Source organism: Hemicordylus capensis, chromosome 1, assembly GCF_027244095.1.
Source record: "Hemicordylus capensis ecotype Gifberg chromosome 1, rHemCap1.1.pri, whole genome shotgun sequence".
In the NCBI taxonomy this organism is placed as follows: domain Eukaryota; kingdom Metazoa; phylum Chordata; class Lepidosauria; order Squamata; family Cordylidae; genus Hemicordylus; species Hemicordylus capensis.
The window spans coordinates 184,158,493-184,176,063 of record NC_069657.1 but is presented as its reverse complement, the minus strand read 5'-3'; the positions used below and the strand labels follow the sequence as shown (position 1 = coordinate 184,176,063).

Genomic DNA, 17,571 nt, shown 5'->3' with positions numbered 1-17,571 from the left:
AGCATTACAGCATAAATCTCTCATACGAATGGTCATTCTACCTCTGATTTATTTCCATTTCAACTTTCAATGCTTATAGCTATATCTATCTATATCTATCTCTCTCTCTCTCTCTCTCTCTCTCTCTCTCTCTCTCTCTCTCTATATATATATATATATATATATATATATATATATATATACACACACACACACATACATATATAGGAGGTAAAATATTTTTTGAAGGGATCAAAACAGGTTTTTAAATAATTTTACATGAGAACCTGAAGCATCATCAAACTTAAAAGAAGAATTGAAATATGGGTGAGATGTCACTTCCTCATTCTCTGAAAATCCCATGAAATTGAAATTGATTTCAAATGTCTGATAATCTCTCTTTGCATTAATGAGAGCATTTCTGGGTTTTTCTCCCTTTCAAAAAGATGTATTAGAAGAGTGCCTCCCCAGTGTGTATTCTCCAAATGCTTCATGGAAGAGCTGTACAGCAGCGCAAGAGGATTCTAGTGCAGTTACTGACTGACATCCACCTTAATGCTGTGCATACGCGCACTACATCTAGTTGCTGCTGCCCGCTGTTCAGCCCTGACATGATGGTGTTGGTGACAAGGAACTTGTAAGCACTTGCAAGAGCTTTATTCTTTTCAATGGAGCATTTATGGTGCACTTCTTCTCCAGACCCAATAGGCCCTACCTCTTGAGCATGTAACTCCTACTTCAGGGACATATTTTTGGGAGGCACAATGGGCTGCAGAGGGGAGGGGAGATTGGCAGAAGTCAGTCCTCCTCTATAGCATGCATACAGCATAACTCTGGATGTCAGCCAGTGTTTTAGCAGATGCAGTTCAAAGTAGGGACCGATATTTGATTTCAGGATTTGGTATAAACTTCAATATTTGGTGGTTTTCTGCAGTTATTTGACAGTCATAATTTCAGACTTGCAAACAGCCCACAGGAGGTTTTTTGCAATCTATTCAACATGAATGAACAAAGCAGGAATTGCCATAACGTAGAGCCATATATTGCCATGAACTCCTAGCCCTTTCTGAACAGGTACAGTATTGTGAGGAAAATGGATGGTCTACAAAAAAATCAGTGGCAGTACTAGACTTATGCATTATTTACAGGAGTACATAAGTATTGAACTAAAACAGTACAGAAACCTTTAATTCTGTTATTTGCACACAATTCAGTATATGGCCCTGAAATGTTTTGCAATCGTTCTTTTTAGTTAAGCTGCATTCTGTGATAAACCCTGTTAGTGTGTGTGTGTGTGTGTGTGTGTGTGTGTGTGTGTGTGATATTAAATAATACTTAATTCCCAGGCCCATTTAATGGAGAATTTAACTTATTACCACATTTATTTCCATTCTATTGTTCTCTTCTTTCTCCTATTTCTACAATTATCTCTAAACAGTAGCATTTATTTAATATGACATTCATTGAGGCGGGTCTCACGATCAAAGAGACCTACCTGGGGAGGGTGAGCGGGGAGAGCAGGCTTAGCCCACTCTCCCCACAGACGACAAACTAGTCTGCTCTGGGCGGCCGCAGCGACTGCCCACACGACTTCCGGCTCCGTCGCGGAGCTGGCCGGGGCTGGGGAGTTCGAGGGTCACATGGGCCCCGGAAGCTCCAGATTCTATCTCTCTCTATTGCTAAAAGAAATGGGAACCTATCTATTATCAGCTTGAATTTTCTCTTAGAAGTTCTCACATGAGATATAATTGCAGACCTAGACTAAAAAACACATCCTAATATATTATAATTCTATGAGATGGAGTTCACCGTTCAGTCCTAAAATGAAATGTTTTGTAAAAGGAGATTAAAAAATTATTACATACTGAAATAAAATATATACAGTAATGGGTGACACCTCCAAAAAGTCAGGGTCCTACAAATCCCACCCACTCAGTCAAACCACTCCCACTAGTTGAGCTTGGTAGGTCAAGAAGCAGGGCCCGCTGGGTCTAAAGGAGGAGCTCACAGTAAATGCTCTGTTCATTGTAAAAGCTCCTACAAATGTTTCTCAGTGTCCTGGCACTGATACCATTTTGTCAGGATCAAGCTGTGGGCAACAACCACTAAGTGCATAAGGCTAGAGCCAGACCACCAGGGATCAAAACAGAAGCCAAACAGACAGGAAGGAGTCAGGAGGACAAAACAGTAGCCAGAGGTCAGGAACACGTCAGAGGTCATGCTGAGCAGACAGACAAAAATCAGGAGACAAACCAGTCGTTGAGCAGAGGGGGAGTGGGGGGATTAATTAAAAATCAATTCCACTGATTTCCCCCCCCCCCGTATTTTTCTTTTTGGCCACCAGGGGGTGATGCAAAGCACTCTGCAATAGGGATGTGCAAACTGGTTCGAATTCAAACTTGTTTGAATTTGAACCGATTCGGTTTGATGGTTCAAATTCAAACCGAACCAGCCATCAGGTTCAAGCTGCCAGTTCGGATTCAGACCAAACTGGGGAGTTTTGATTCGAACTGGTTCAAACCTCCAAAAGTGTGTGGGGTGGTAGCTGGCATCCATCGGTGCCTACCAACCGACCCCCAAAGCAATCGGATACTCGTACGATTTTTAATGAACTTTCTTTTAAAAAAATATTTTTTTCTCATAGGGTATAATGGGACTCGAACCAGTCCATTATTCCCTATTGTGGAGCACTCATGGGTGCCAACATCACCCAAACCCCGAAGCAATTGGACACTCCTACAATTTTTTATGAATATTTGAAATATGTTTAATTTTTAATTATTTTTCTCATAGGACATAGTGGGACTCGAACCAGCCCATTATCCCCTATTGTGGAGCATCTAGGGGCACAAAGGTGGGGTGGGTGATCCATACCCAGGTGTGCCTACCACTCACCAAACCCCAAGGTAATCAGACACTCCTCCAATTATTGGTGAATTTTTAAACTATTTTTGAATTCCCCATAGGAAATAATGGCTTCACATCGGGGGGAGGGGGAAGGGTTGGCCTAGAGTGGGGTGTGGTGGGTGGTAGTTCCCAAAGGGGGCAAGGAAGCTACCAGAATTATTTGAAAGGAATTTGGCAAAGGGCTGATTTTTAAGTGATTTTTGAATGTATGCATCTTTAAGGTTTTTCTCCATAGGGAAGAATGGAAGTTTCAGCAGCCCCATAACTGAACTTGGGGGGGCTCTGGGGTGGCCCAGAGCAAGTGGTGGTATAGTTCACAGAGGGTGCCAACCACTCCTACGGGTTGCTAACCCATGGGGTACTGGGTTTTGTTGTTTCTGAGGTGTTCTAAGTGTAGATTCTCTGGTAGCATATGAGAGAGGATTCATGATTTGTCATTGGAAATCTCATATGTTGCCAGAGAATCTACACTCAGAACACCTCAGAAACAACAATACTTTCTTAAGATACGGTGATCAGCACTGTATGCATTACTCCAAATGTAGACATACCATTGATTTGTATAAGGGCATTATAATATTAGCTTTTTTATTTTCAATCCCATTCCTAGTGATCCCTAGCATGGAATTTGCCTTTCCCCCAGCTGCCACGCACTGAGTCAACACTTCCAACAAGCTCTCTACCATGACCCCAACCACTCTCTTGGTCAGTCACCGACTGCTCAGACCCCATCAGTGTATATCTGAAGTCGGGGGGAAGGTTTGCCAATCTGGATTGGTTTTATAGCTGAATACTACAAAATAATCTACATCAATAACCTATAAGCAAATGTATATATTTTTAAATAATTTGGTTGACAACCTGAGGAACAAAGCATGAGTGCTATGTGAGAAGCACTGGTGGTGATGATTGGTTCTACTAATGCAAGCACCAGCTTTCACATATTGGGGTGGGGGATTTTAATGACCATCCCTTTCCCTAGAAGCACTCTTTGCCACATGAAAATATGTCCCCGAGAGCTAAGAATTGATTTTCATTAATTATTCATTCTTCAATGAATTTATTTTATAAAATATAATAGTGTTCTATAATAGTGAATAGGTTGTTCATTTTTCAAAATATAATAGTGAACTGTAAATTCTGAAATGTATTTACAAGTAATTTTAAAAAGTCAGCCATCTGTTTTGCTACATATACTTTACCACATGTGCACCTCCTGTTAATCTTGTCATATTTCTGCTTCATGCAGCCTTTTAATGATATAGCCTCAAATCAGGATATTTCCACCACCTCTCCCAAGGTAACAGTGGAATTAGAAGCCTTAGCTTATAACCTGCAGTTTCTAAGTGCCAAGATAATGTTGAAAACAGTATTTAACACTCTGATATAATGATATGCCATTCACACAATTTATCCAATATGTTTAAAGTGAAAATTATATTGTTCTCTTTAAATGTTTTAAAACCCATTTTACTTATTGAAATGCCTAACCTGCTTCTTTCCTATGGCTTTCCTATTTCCTATAATGGGTCACAATTTTAGACTGAAAATATATTCAATAAATCCAGATTTTAGAAACATATGCTGAAAACCTTTCTGTGCAAACTCACCATTTTAAGCAATTCAGTCTAGGCAGAAAAGCTAGACCAAATAAAATGATTTTGCAAAAAAGAAGATGCTGGTGCTCCAGCACAGGTATGTCTCAAAAGGTAAAACATTCCATAGCTTTGGAGCAGACAGCAAGATCTGTGGCCCTCCCACCCCCCCTCCCCCATATCTGAATCTAGACAGGGGATGGTAGGAACTGTCAAGAGGATATGCTCAAGTGCTTGAAGATATGAGGACTGGAGACGGTGGACAAATCTATCTGCAAAAGTACGCAGATATAAGGTATGATTGTACAAAACAATATTCAACACATTGCACTACTCAGAAACCTCGACAAAGTTGAAGGCTATGGAGTTACTAATATGCTGTGTTAATATGTATTACATATTAATATGTAATATGCTGTGTGATACAGGAGGACAATACTTACAGAGGCGGGTCTCACGATCCGTGAGACCTGCTATTGCTGAAACTGCGGGGAGAGTGGGCTAAGCCCACTCTCCCCGCAGACAATCCCTGCAAAAGCCCTGGGTGGCCGTATCAGCCGCCCATACGATTGCCAACTCTGTGACGGAGATGGTGGGGGCTGGGGAGCTTGGGGGCCACGGGGCCCCCGGAAGCCCCAATATGTCCTGCGCGAGCACACAGGGCATACTGGGGAGACCCCCGAAGCCAGGAGGGGGCTTTTTGCCTCCTGGTCGGGGGTCTACTTGCGAGTAGCTGCAGCGCAGTCGCGCTGCGGCTACTCATGATCAGGGAGCCCGGTTTTGCAGAGCGTTCGCTCCGCAAACTCGGGCTAAGAGCAGGGGCACTTAGGCAGTTTACTCACCTAGGAACCACCGGGCTCACAGCCGAGCCCAGTGGTTCCCACGATCGGGAAAAATTGGGCTAGGCTTTCCTAGCCCAATTTTTCCCAAACGTGAGAATAGCCCCATAGTCTTCCCTGCCTATAAGAAGGAAAGAGATGAAGGTTTAACATTATTCCTAGTTACTTATTTACATTTTAAGTTAGCCAGATCTTCAAAAATCATATTTAGAACAGAAGGTTAACACTTAAGCACATTCTTGAATTTAAGCATGGACCCAAGTCCTAGCAAAAATTAAAAAAAATATATATCTTCAGTTGTCTTTTAACAGTTCTGCATCCTTAAACCAGACTTTTCTCTATGCGTTCTGACTGTGCTATATAAGAATGTATATAGATGAAGGTTGGAAACATATTACAGAGTTGCCATCATTCCCTCTTACTACATTGCCATTCAGACTGAGCTGCTTTGAGAAGAAGCACAATGAATGTAATAATGCATTGATCTACAGGCAAACTGGAAGACTAAATTATGTCCTGAAGATGCTATGCTGCTCAGAAACCCAGAGTAATGCATTTGGATTTACCAGAGTAAAGATATTAATCAGAGTTTATCAACTGAGTTCAGAGAACTCACCCACTCTTGGTACACAGAGTACAATCCCGGCTCGTTGCACACAGTTTGCTCAACTGGCCACTACGGATCAATTCATGTTACTTTTTATGTGGAAAAGTCAACATGAGATTATTGTACAGTGTCAAGTTTCACTTGGTGAGTAATTCTTGTGAATGTGCCCACGCATTGTGACAGCTGGTATTTACTGTGGTATGTGGATCTCGATTAATAATAATTTGCCAAATTCATACATGAAATTAACTGCCTGAGACCCAAACTGACATAACCCAAGCCTGACAGAAAGCTAGAAGTTTCCCCTTTTAATAGTGGAATATTCTGCTTGGTGGGAAATAAAGACATCTGAAAAGTGGTCCAAGAAAATATGCATATTGTTGGCACCCCAAGATTAGACCCAGAGGTACCAACCCAGAAGTATATGGAACTCAGGCCTGTGTCTGATTTCATTTTATATTAAGAGTTCAATTAAATGCCTGAACTTGAGGTGAACATGACACCCAGATCTCATGACTGCCTGGTAAATGATTTGTAAAGGGAGGGGTAATCTAGCATTGTTTATCAGTGTTTGTGGAATTCACAAGAGACACAATGGGTCAGGCTTAATTACCAGTCTCACACTGCTGAAATTAACCTGCTGTCCAGTAATCCCCTTACCTCACTGACAGGATGCTTCTGCCTCAGTCAAATGTATTGATTAACTCGTCTCACACATGTACCCCTTTTAATGTTACTTTAAATATTATCTTGTTATAATTACACACTAGATAGAGGTACACAAGAAATAATGTAATTGCTGTCTCACACAAATAGAACTAATTCTCTCACTAACTCGTGACTTTTAACACCTTTTGGAACCAGGATAGCAAATCTGGGATGAGAAGGGGCCCATTTGCAACTCAGAGATGCAGATTTGCTTTGGGCAATGTCCCCTCCTCAAGATAGTAGCTAACAGAAGATGAGATTAAGATCTCTCTGGACTGGCTGAATAATTAAAAGATGATATCCAGAAGGTAACAGCAAGTTGTCACCTTTTTGGGGACCCAGGAAAAGATGAGGAGATTTCAGATAGACTCTATGAGAGATCAAAGGAAAATACAACTATAAAGAAGGAGTCTCTGGACATGGCAGATTAGCAGTCTTGCTCATGAGTAATCCAAGAGTTTGCTGCCCAAACTGCGGGGCTAGAGGCAGGAACTCTTTCCATGGGAGAAGGGACTGTTTGTGACTTCTGCTGCGAAGGGAGAAGTCAAGACTTCCCCAGCCATGGTACCTTCACTCTCTGCCTCGCTCTAAGCAAACTGTCTGCTTGACCACCAGAAGCCAGACCACCGCTCCCAAGTTGCTGTTCCCAGCTACAGCCTCTCTCCTTCAGCTGAAAGATCCACTGTTCTCAAGCCTCTGATCCGGGTAATATGCTGCCTCCACAAGCCTTGGATCCCTCCATCCTTTCCCTTCCTTCTCCTCCCCCCCCCCCCAGGGATGTGCACGGTCCGGAGCAGTCCGGACCGGCACCGAAGGGGGGCCTTCCTTTTAGGGCGGGGAGGGCTTGCTTACCCCTCCCGCCTCTTTGCCCCCGCCAGAGGCCGTATTTCACGGAGTAATGGGGGCACTGGAAACCAGCCGCCCCCACCGCCGCCCCCGCCCCACCGCGAGCAGATTAAGGCACAAATTACCACTACCACTACTGCCGCCGCTGTCGCCCGCCAGCCCTCCCTCCCTCCCAGCCGCGCACCCACCCGCCCGAGTCCTCACCGGATGATGTTGTAAACAAAGAGAGGAGCTACCAAACAGAGCTCCTCTCCCTTTGAAGTCCTGCAAGCTACTGAGGCTTTGCGCGTGCGCATGCGCGCACCACAAAGGGACGCCGATCGCCGGAGGCCCGGTCTACCCGCCGGGAAAAGGCCGGGTAGACCGGGCCTCCGATCGCCTTTTCCCGGCGGGTAGACCGGGCCTCCGGCGATCGGCGTCTTTTGTGGTGCGCGCATGCGCGCGCGCAAAGCCTCAGTAGCCTGTGGGACTTCAAAGGGAGAGGAGCTCTGTTCGGTAGCTCCTCTCTTTGTTTACAACATCATCCAGTGAGGACTCGGGCGGGCGGGCGCGCGGCTGGGAGGGAGGGAGGGCTGGTGGGCGACGGCGGCGGCAGTAGTGGTAGCGGTAATTTGTGCCTTAATCTGCTCGCGGAGGGGCGGCGGTGGGGGCGGCTGGTTTCCAGCGCCCCCATTACTCCGTGAAATACGGCCTCTGGCGGGGGCAAAGAGGCGGGAAGGGTAAGCAAGCCCTCCCGCCCTTAAAGAAATACCCCCCACCTGGACCCGAACCAGCCAGATCCGAACCGGTCCGGCAGTTCGGCCATTCTTTAGAATGGCCTCCGGACTGGTTCGGACACACCCCTACCCCCCCTCTATTAATTTCTGATATCCCCAACCCATGCCAGTCCTCAACCTTCCTTACCCCCCTCCTTTTCTGTCTATATCTGAATTGTATTAGGTTCTAGGAAGATTTAATACACACACATATGTTAGTTAGGAACACTGGGTGAATATTGTTGCTGGTTAGGGTTGAAATACTGTTAGTAATACTGATAGATTGTTCTGCTTTCTGCTCAGTTAGATTGATGTTGTTATTCTTTTATACTCAAGCCCATTGAATCATTTAGGATTGCTTTGATCTCCTTTCTTCCTTGCGCCCAGATCCTATATGGTCACTATATAAAAGAACTTGGTCACTTGGTGACACTGATGAGACAGGCCTAATTTTGTATGCTAGCTAATGAGCATATTTTGTATACAAATCAGGCCTGGACCACAACAATACCATCTAGAAATAATTCCAGCAGTTCCTCAAAAAGCTATTGCTGTTAAGTGGTTAAAGACTGCCCTTAAGTAGTGCACTGACCAAAAGTTCATTTGTGACAAGGTGAAACAATACAAATTCCATAAAATGGTTGTTCCAGTTAAAGAGTTAAAGAACCTTTGAGTTGGGAGGTCTTTAGCTTGAAGCTATATTTGATTACCAAGGAGCACATCCCTTATCTTTGTTTAATAACTGCTTTTCTGAACGGGCCCAGCCCACCTCCGGCTGCAAGGAGAGTCTTTGGGTTAGGCCTCAGAAAAACAGGGGAAGAACACCATATTCTATCCAATTTTATGCAATATATTTTCTGTCAGGAAAAAACACAAATAAATATCTTTGGATGCATACAATTTTGAACAAGATAGCTGGAAATTTTAAAGAAGGATCACACATTGGAATATGCTTCTCAATGACAAGTGAGAGAATTCACCAGATGCACTCTTACCCCTGGACTTCAGGGCTGAAGTCCAGGGCCACCCCACAAATCCTTTTTAGTCTGTCCTAGGTGGTGTGGCTGCATTAAAAATGTGTTAAAAATACTGGGGGGGGGGCTCCAAAAGCCTTCAGGTCCAGGCTCCAAAATTACCTAGTTGCATCTCTGGAATCCACAGTTTAGTTTATGCCTGCAGTTCCTAAAAGCATGGTGTCAGGATGCCATGTTACCTGGTTAGTTGGGGCCTGTGGAGTCTGGAGAAGGGCATGGCATCCCTCCTGTGGGGCTTTCATTCCCTTCAGGAGGTGGTAGGGATGAGAAAGGTCCAAGCTGGTCGAGTCCCAGTTCAGAGGGCAAGGCAGGGAGAGCTGCAGGAAACAGCTCCAGGTTGACAGCTAGGTTTGGAGGGGCAGGAAACAGGAGGCAAGGTCAGGAAGGGGCCGGGACTAGAAGTAGGCTTTAAGCCCTGTCAGCTCTGCACTGGGGCACTTAAAGACAAGGCAGCTGATGATGAGGGGTTGCTTCTAAGTATGGGAGCCAGGAGTTCTCCAGGAGAGGGAACTGGCTGAATGCACTAAGCCAGGAGGAGGACTCAGGTGACAAGCTAACCTCCGCCCCTGGCTGTTCCTGAGGCTGAACTCTGTGTGTGTGTGTGTGTGTGTGTGTGTGTGTGTGTGTGCGCGCTTACCTAGTTATTCTGGAGTTCAAGAAGGGCTAGGAGCCCACCTCATCCCCTGGGAGTCTGGAACAAGGATATCTATGGATATCATGGTGTGGAAATTGGTACTGGAAAAACATGGTGGGGATAAACATAACACTTCACAAAAATAAAGGGACAGGATTTACACATTCCAAATTACAAATATCTATAGATAGGTCAGTTCTTGCATTTATCATATCTCTTCCAGCTAATTATTTTCTTCGACTCATTTCTTTAATTTTCTATTTGCAGGTTAAAATCTCAGTCTGCTCTATACACCCTAAGAGGCCTGGCCCAGAGGGCTGGTTCCCTAAATAAATAAAAAACGCTTGTTTTGGCATTTAGAGATTTCAGAACTCCAACTCCTTTATGTTGGAAATGCCTCCATATTGCCACATGGGCATGCAATCACAAAGATATATATATATTTTAAGCATCTATAATCCACTTTCCCACTTAAGTTTTAAAGCAGCTCATAACCAATCAAACAATTAAAATCCATATATAAATTATAACAAAAGCCCTAAAGACCTATTAATGCAATAATAAAACAAATAGAAAAAAGGAAAATGGAAAAGCACACACACACAAGATGAAACAGCCAGAAACTATTCAGATAGCTGGCCAGTTTTCTATCAGCCATGTGAAATCTCACAATGACTTTACATGTCAAAATGTAACTGGGCCCTGTCGAAGAGCACACCAATGCATCTGCCAGTACTTGTTTAGTTTTCAATGTTGCTCCTTCAGTTGTGTTCTGTCTTGGGGTACAGTGTGGTTTTGGTCATCACTCTTAACCATTTTTCATTTCTGACCCCGGGGTCTACGATGGAGTCAATTCATGGATCCTTGCTATAACTTCAGCTACCTAATATCAGAATGCACACTTTCTATATGTAATTGTCTCTCCTATGTCATTTCTGTAAGTAGTGTTACTTTTATTACTAACTCTATTCTACCATTACTCTAATTACTTCTGATAAAATATCTGATATTTTTACAGGATGAATAGTTTGGAGCATATGAATTATATCTTAAGCAAGACTGTGCTTGACTTTGTTGAATGGATCACATAAATATGTATAATAATAAATAAAACATTGAGGAATGCTGGCAATTTTTTTATTACATTCATGTAAAAATAAACTTGCTAAAAATAATTCTCCTCAGAAGAGAGATCAGAGAAGTGCATAATTCTTAACCATGCAGATACTTAGGCATTACTGCATAGCAATTTTGAAATTACCATATTAGATGTGATACAGGTCAAATACTTGCAGGAACACAACTTTAGCTTTTATACAGCTTTGATAGATGATGACATTTCAGACATTTACTACATTTTAAAAATCTAATCTACAATAAAAATGAAGTTTTAAGAGTTCAGGTTTCATGCATACTCAACAATTTCACTGAAAAAGGTCGTATTAGAGACAGGCTCTCTACATTGGAAAATTATAATATAGTGTGAGCTAGCATATAAATGTAATTTTAACCTTTTTACCCTGACATCATAGAGTAGCAGTAGCTGCACAAGCACAACCAATGACTTGGACTGTGTGCTGCTATAGCTTCCCAATAGGGATGTGCATGCAAATGGCAGCTACGCATACACGGCCATGGGTGTGCCGGCGTCGCATGGGGTTAGCTGGGGGAGAGGGCTGCTGGCATGTGAAGATAGCTGGGAGGAGTGCCACTGATTCAGGAAGTGGTGGCGAGCAGTGGAGGAGCAAGTATACACCTGCTCTCCTCCATTTTAAAGGGGCAGGAGATATGTTCCAAATTGTGCCTCAAAAAGCAATTTGTGCACATCCCTACTTTTCAACCTTGAAAAAGGAAGCAGAGCCATCTGGCTATGCCCAGTGCCAAGGAAATATTCCTTCTAAGCCTTCTCATTCACCTGAGGAGAGCACATGGCCAAGCTAAGTCCACAGGATGCCATGTGAAAAAGACTGCAGGGTTCAGCCCCAAAGCCATGGGCCAGAGCTAGTCTCAAACACAGATTAAGGCAAACCAAATAAACCAGAATTCTTAAGCAAATCTGACATCCTTCATAGAAAGTCCCAGAAATTATAAGAAAACAAGCTAATCCTAGAACTCAAGGCAAACAGGAATCCCAGATACACAGTTAAGCAAAAGTATTATAAAGAAAATATATTAGGCAAACAGTTTGATGGACACAGTTCTAGAACTCCAGAAGGGGGAAATAAGCAGAAAAGCAAGTCAAGCAAAACAGACATCAAAGCAGGAATTCAGTTAACAAAGAACCAGACAGATATGATCATCTTTAAGACTTAAGCCAGCAGCCTCTGGATGTTAGATGCAAAGCCCACCTATATTTCCCAGAAGGCTTCTGTAACGTAAGCCCATTTGATTTAGTCCTGGTCTCTGGAATACAATATGACAGTATTTTTCCTTTTCAGTGCAACAGCCTTTCAGGTATTTGAAGAGTGCTAAAGACTGAGTACGCTTCAATCTTCTAGTGTCTAGGCTACACATATCCAGTTCCTTCAACCTTTAATCACATAGCTTGTTTTCAAGACTCCTGACCACCTTTGTTGCCCTCCTCTGAATCTGTCCAAGTTTGTCTTCATCCTTCTTAAAACGTGGTGCTCAGAATTCCAGATGAAGTCTGGCTACTGCAGAATAAAGTGGAACTATTACTTCTTGGGGCTGAGAAAATATGGTTCTAGTAATGCATTCTAAAATCACATTAGCCTTTTTTGTAGCAGCATTACAATGCTTACTCATGTTTAGTTTGTGACAGACTACAACCCTAAAATCCTTTTTCACAGGTTCTACTGCCAAGCCAGGTAACCCCCATTACAAGGACTAAATCATCAACTAGGAAGGATTTGATTTTACTTCCAAACAGCACAACAGAATGTGCTGTTGACTGAAAAGCCATTCAAAATGTGCAAATGTAAACAAAATCCTTATTTTCCAGTAGTAAATAAGTTCAGTTCTCACCTCGCTCTTATCATAAATCAGACTTTTTACTTTTAAAATAAAATAGTTTACATTAAGTTTAAAATTTCATCAATACAATAATCATCTTATATTTTTATTATGCACAATGTTCAAAAGCATATTGCAGCACACACATAACTGCAATACACTCATGAATAATGAAAAACTATTAGCACTACAGAGCTAAAACAGATAATAATAACTACTTTCTTAATTTTAAAAAAGGCTTTTGGAAAGTAAGGATTTTGAAAGTTCTAGTCCTTCCATAGAAAAGCCTGTTTCTGGCAAGAAGAAGAAAGATGAAATCCAGGATTTCTGTATAAAGAGATGTGGCTGAAGCCTAGGCTTCTGTAATATATAAATTTATTCTATATTTTCAGCTTTAATGAAGCACTTGCCTTTGAAGGGATTGAGCTGAACTTACAGTACTGAAACCCTGAAAGGCTAAACCACATGGTTCCATCACTTTTTCCTAAGGAAAAATCATGATAAGGATTTAGTATTGGCCTGCCTACAGAAATGACTCTTTTGTAGAAATGGGGAGACTTTGTTTCCTACAGGGAGGAAGAAAATGTTTCCAGCTCTTACAACCTCAGCACAAATCTCTGTGTTATAAAAACAGCCAGAAATAAGACACTTGGGAGCCTTATTTCTTAACTATAATTTAAGAGGCACGAAATGTACAAATTGATCACACAAACTGATAGTAAAAGAGAATGCAACCCTTTAGACTCATACACAAGATTAAATTTGTGTACCATACCATGTGTATATGAACCTCTGGTTTGGTCCTAATAAACTCTAATAAATCAGGATCTCCTCAATGAAAGAGTGGAAAAATCCACCCTTTCACTACTATTAATGCACCCTAACTGCTTGCAAGGTTGTTAGATTCCATTTAGCCATAGCTAATTTGTGTGGTGATATTCAGCTAGGTAGGTGAAAGACATCAACCCACAAGGCAGAGCATTCACATCCATCCTCCAAATATCAACCACAAACCAACCTGCACATCAGATGAAGAAAGTAGTTATACTACAATATGATATCCACATGGTAAATGATCAAAGCAAGTGAGCCACATCATTCACTACAGGGAAAGGCAAAAACAAAAAAGTGCAGAACAGGAACTCTGGCCATATTGGTTTGTGAAAATATAGCAGTCAGATAGTCCTTAAACATGAATAAAACTAACTTGAGGGAGACAAAGAGCCAGGTCTCACGATCCGTGAGACCTGGTTTCTTTGGGTGAGCGGGGAGGGAGCCATGGGCAGCCGGATCAGCTGCCCACATGATTGCCGGCTCTGAGATGGAGCCAGCGGGGGCTGGGGAGAACAGGGTCCGATTGGCCCCTGCAAGCTCCAGCATGCCCTGCGCAAGTGCGCAGGGCATGCTGGCGAGACCCCGGAGCCGGGAGGCAGCTTTTCACCTCCCCTCCGGGGGTCTACTCATGAGTAGCCACACTACGGCTATTCACGATCGGGAAGCCCAGGTTTGCGCAGCACTCGCTCCGGGGGTCTCCTTGTGAGTAGGCATGGCCGTGGCTACTCATGATTATTAAAACTAGGTTTGCAGAGTGCTCGCTCCGCAAACCTGGTTTTAAGTCAGGGGTTCTTGAGCGGGTTACCCACTCTAGAACCACCGGGCTCGGCTGTGAGCCCAGTGGTTCTTACGATCGGCAAAAATCGGGCTAGGCTCTCCTAGCCCGATTTTTGCCGATTGTCAGAATAGCCTCAAATTCTTGATACTATTTGTAGCATAAATTGATGCTCCACAAAACTGGAAATAAACCTAAGATCATTTAGGTAGAAGAAAAGCTCTATCTGGTAGTGCCTGTATAGTTAAGATGAAGAATAAAAACAGTTTGAACATTCTAAGCCCTGAACGTTCTATTAGCCATGAAATGTAATCCATTCATCCAAACCACCTGAAATTTGGCACTGAAAAACTGACTCACTAAAAACTAACTGACTAAAAACTCAGGAAACTAACTGAGGCTCTCCACATGAGCAGTGTGAAGAGCAATAAGGGGTTTGGCAGGGAGAACAGGCTGATGAGCTGATGAGCCAGGCTGATGAGCCACCCACACAATTACTGGCTCTGTTACAGAGCCGGTAGGGATCAGGTTCCAGGATGCCCTGCACAAGTGCATGGGGTATTCTGGGGAGACCCCCAAGGCTGGGAGGCTTGCTGTAGCCTCCTGGTTGGAGGTCTCCTCGCGAGTCACGACAGCATGGAGCAGCACCACAGCAACTCCCAATCACGAAAACAAGGTTAGAGGAGCGCTTGCTCCGCTAACTTCGTTTTAGGGGAGGGGGAACTAAGCAGTCTAGCCACCGGGCTGGGCTCCCTTAGCCCGCTTTCCAGCGGTCATGAGAATAGCCTCATTGTGTGCGAGTTTTTTTAAAGCAATTTATGCTTCTCTCCTCTCCACACAAAACCCCTTTACACCTCCAGGAACATGTGCACGAGGAATGCGCAGTGGAACAGATTTTGACCATGAGGACTGTGTGGGTGGAGAGCTGATCTGTGGGAGGAGAACTCATCTTGTGGTAGCAAACATGAATTGTCCCCTTTGCTAAGCAGAGTTTGAATTTGAATGGGAGACTACATTTGTGAGCACTGTAATATATTCCCCTTAGGGGATGGGGCCGCTCTGGGAAGAGCACTTGCATGCAGAAGGTTCCAAGTTCCTTCTCTGGCATCTCCAAGATAGGGCGGACAGAGACTCCTGCCAGCAACCTTGGAGAAGCAGCTGCCAGTCTGTGTAGACAATACTGAGCTAGATAGACCAATGGTCTGACTTGGTATAAGGCAGCTTTCTATGTTCCTATATTCCTGGATATAAAAAGGGTCTGTACCTCAAACCGCACCCCCTTCTCAAGTCATTCATCCAAAGCAATTCTGTTTCTCCCCTACAGATGTACATCTGTAGCAAACGATTGGGAAAGCTGCTGCAGCTGTAAAATTTCTGCCTGGATGCTTACTGCAGTAGGTGACATTTTAAGGAAACACTATTCCTTGCAAAGGTACATCAGGCAGAAATTCTGCAGGTGCACCTTTTGCAAGTGACTGGGGAAGCTATATCAATTCAGATTCTTCCTGGAGTTTGTTAGAACTAGAAGCTGCATGTGCTTATTGTTTTGCCCCTCCCTCATTCTGCAACCAAGACTGAATTGGCTTCGGCTTCTGCTCACAGGTATTTATAATGCCTCTCAACTTCACAAATTTCATCACTCCTACTTTCCCCATCCCCAAAGTTTTATGAGCCAATTACGCAGGACTACTTATCAAGCCTATGCTACCTAATAGAACAGCGGGGAAATGACTTGACTAGCAGGCCAGAGGTTACCAGTTTGAATCCCTGCTGGCATGTTCCCCAGACTATGGGAAACACCTATATCAGGCAGCAGCAATATAGGAAGATGCTGAAAGGCATCATCTCATACTGTGTGGGAGATAGCAATGGTAAACCCCTCCTGTATTCCACCAAAGACAACCACAGAGCTCTGTGGTCGCCAGGAGTAGACACCGACTTGACAGCACACTTTACCTTTAAATATCAAGCAGAATTTATCTTTTATGAAACTACATGCAATTACTAAAAGAACCAAGACTGCAGTGAGTATACAGAGCCTGGATGCTTTGCAAACTGCAAAGGATGAAGTAGTGAAAAATCTGACGGCAAACCCTAATATTATGAAGCCAGTTAGAGTCAGTCATTGGATTTTACACCACTTCCTCCCACACTGAGGCTATGAGGGGAGGTGGGGAGGTGGATAGGGTGACGACTTTCCCTCCCCCCCACCAGTGAATTTATGCACGAGCACCGGGTTCTTGCAAATATATGTGTATATATATGTGTGTGTGTGTGTGTATATATATATGTATATGTATGTGTATATATATATATATATGCGATTTTCCCCCTGTACCACTGCTAACATTGTGCAAGAGAATGAAATGGAGCACCAAAGCAAAACACATGCACAAGCTGTCTCCCTAGATCAAGAACCAGACAGGTCATTTCAATTACTCACAATAACAACAACAAAACACACAGATACACACACACACACACACACACACCTCTAAAAGGCACAGAGTGAAAAACACAGCTGCAATCCTATGCACATTTACTTGGGAGAAACCTCAATGAACTCAATAATTTACTTCTGAGTAAACCCAGCAAGCCGGCAAACTGTTCTCAAAACTAAAAAAGAATCTGCTACTATTTTATCATGCACATACAATGCTTTAATCCTGAAATGTCAAGATAAGATCCAAATAGGGGCTGTGGTTGTGCAAATAGCACCTTGTTGTTCCCATAAGCAAGATGGTGTCAAAACCCAGATCATACAAACGCACACCACCAAGTCTATGGAGCTATTCCCACAATCGGGGAAAATCAGGCTAGGAAAGCCTAGCCCAATTTTTCCCGATTGTCAGAACCACCGGGCTCGGCTGCGAGCTCAGTGTTTCTAGAGTGGGTAACCCGCTCAAGAATCCCTGCCCCCAAACCAGGCTTGCGGAGTGAGCGCTCTGCAAACCTGGTTTCCTAGATCATGAGTAGACCCCTGGAGGGCAAGCAAAAAGCCACCTCCCGACTCCGGGGGTCTCCCCAGTATGCCCTGCACACTCGCACAGGGCACACTGGGGCTTCCGGGGGCCACGCAGCCCCC

General features: G+C 43.6%; 1 protein-coding gene across 2 annotated transcripts in view; it reads right to left on the bottom strand.

The window, feature by feature from the left end:
- The window catches only part of KCNJ3 (potassium inwardly rectifying channel subfamily J member 3), a 196,096-nt gene that overhangs the window by 100,433 nt on the left and 78,092 nt on the right, over positions 1-17,571 (bottom strand). Inside the window, exon 3 of one of the 2 annotated variants that reach the window (XM_053273837.1) lies at positions 11,026-12,558. The exons of the other annotated variant lie outside the window; for it this stretch is intronic. Coding sequence (XP_053129812.1) covers positions 12,533-12,558 — 26 coding nt within the window. The 3' untranslated portion in view covers positions 11,026-12,532. Of the gene's footprint in view, positions 1-11,025; positions 12,559-17,571 lie in introns of those variants that run through there. 2 annotated transcript variants of the gene reach the window in all.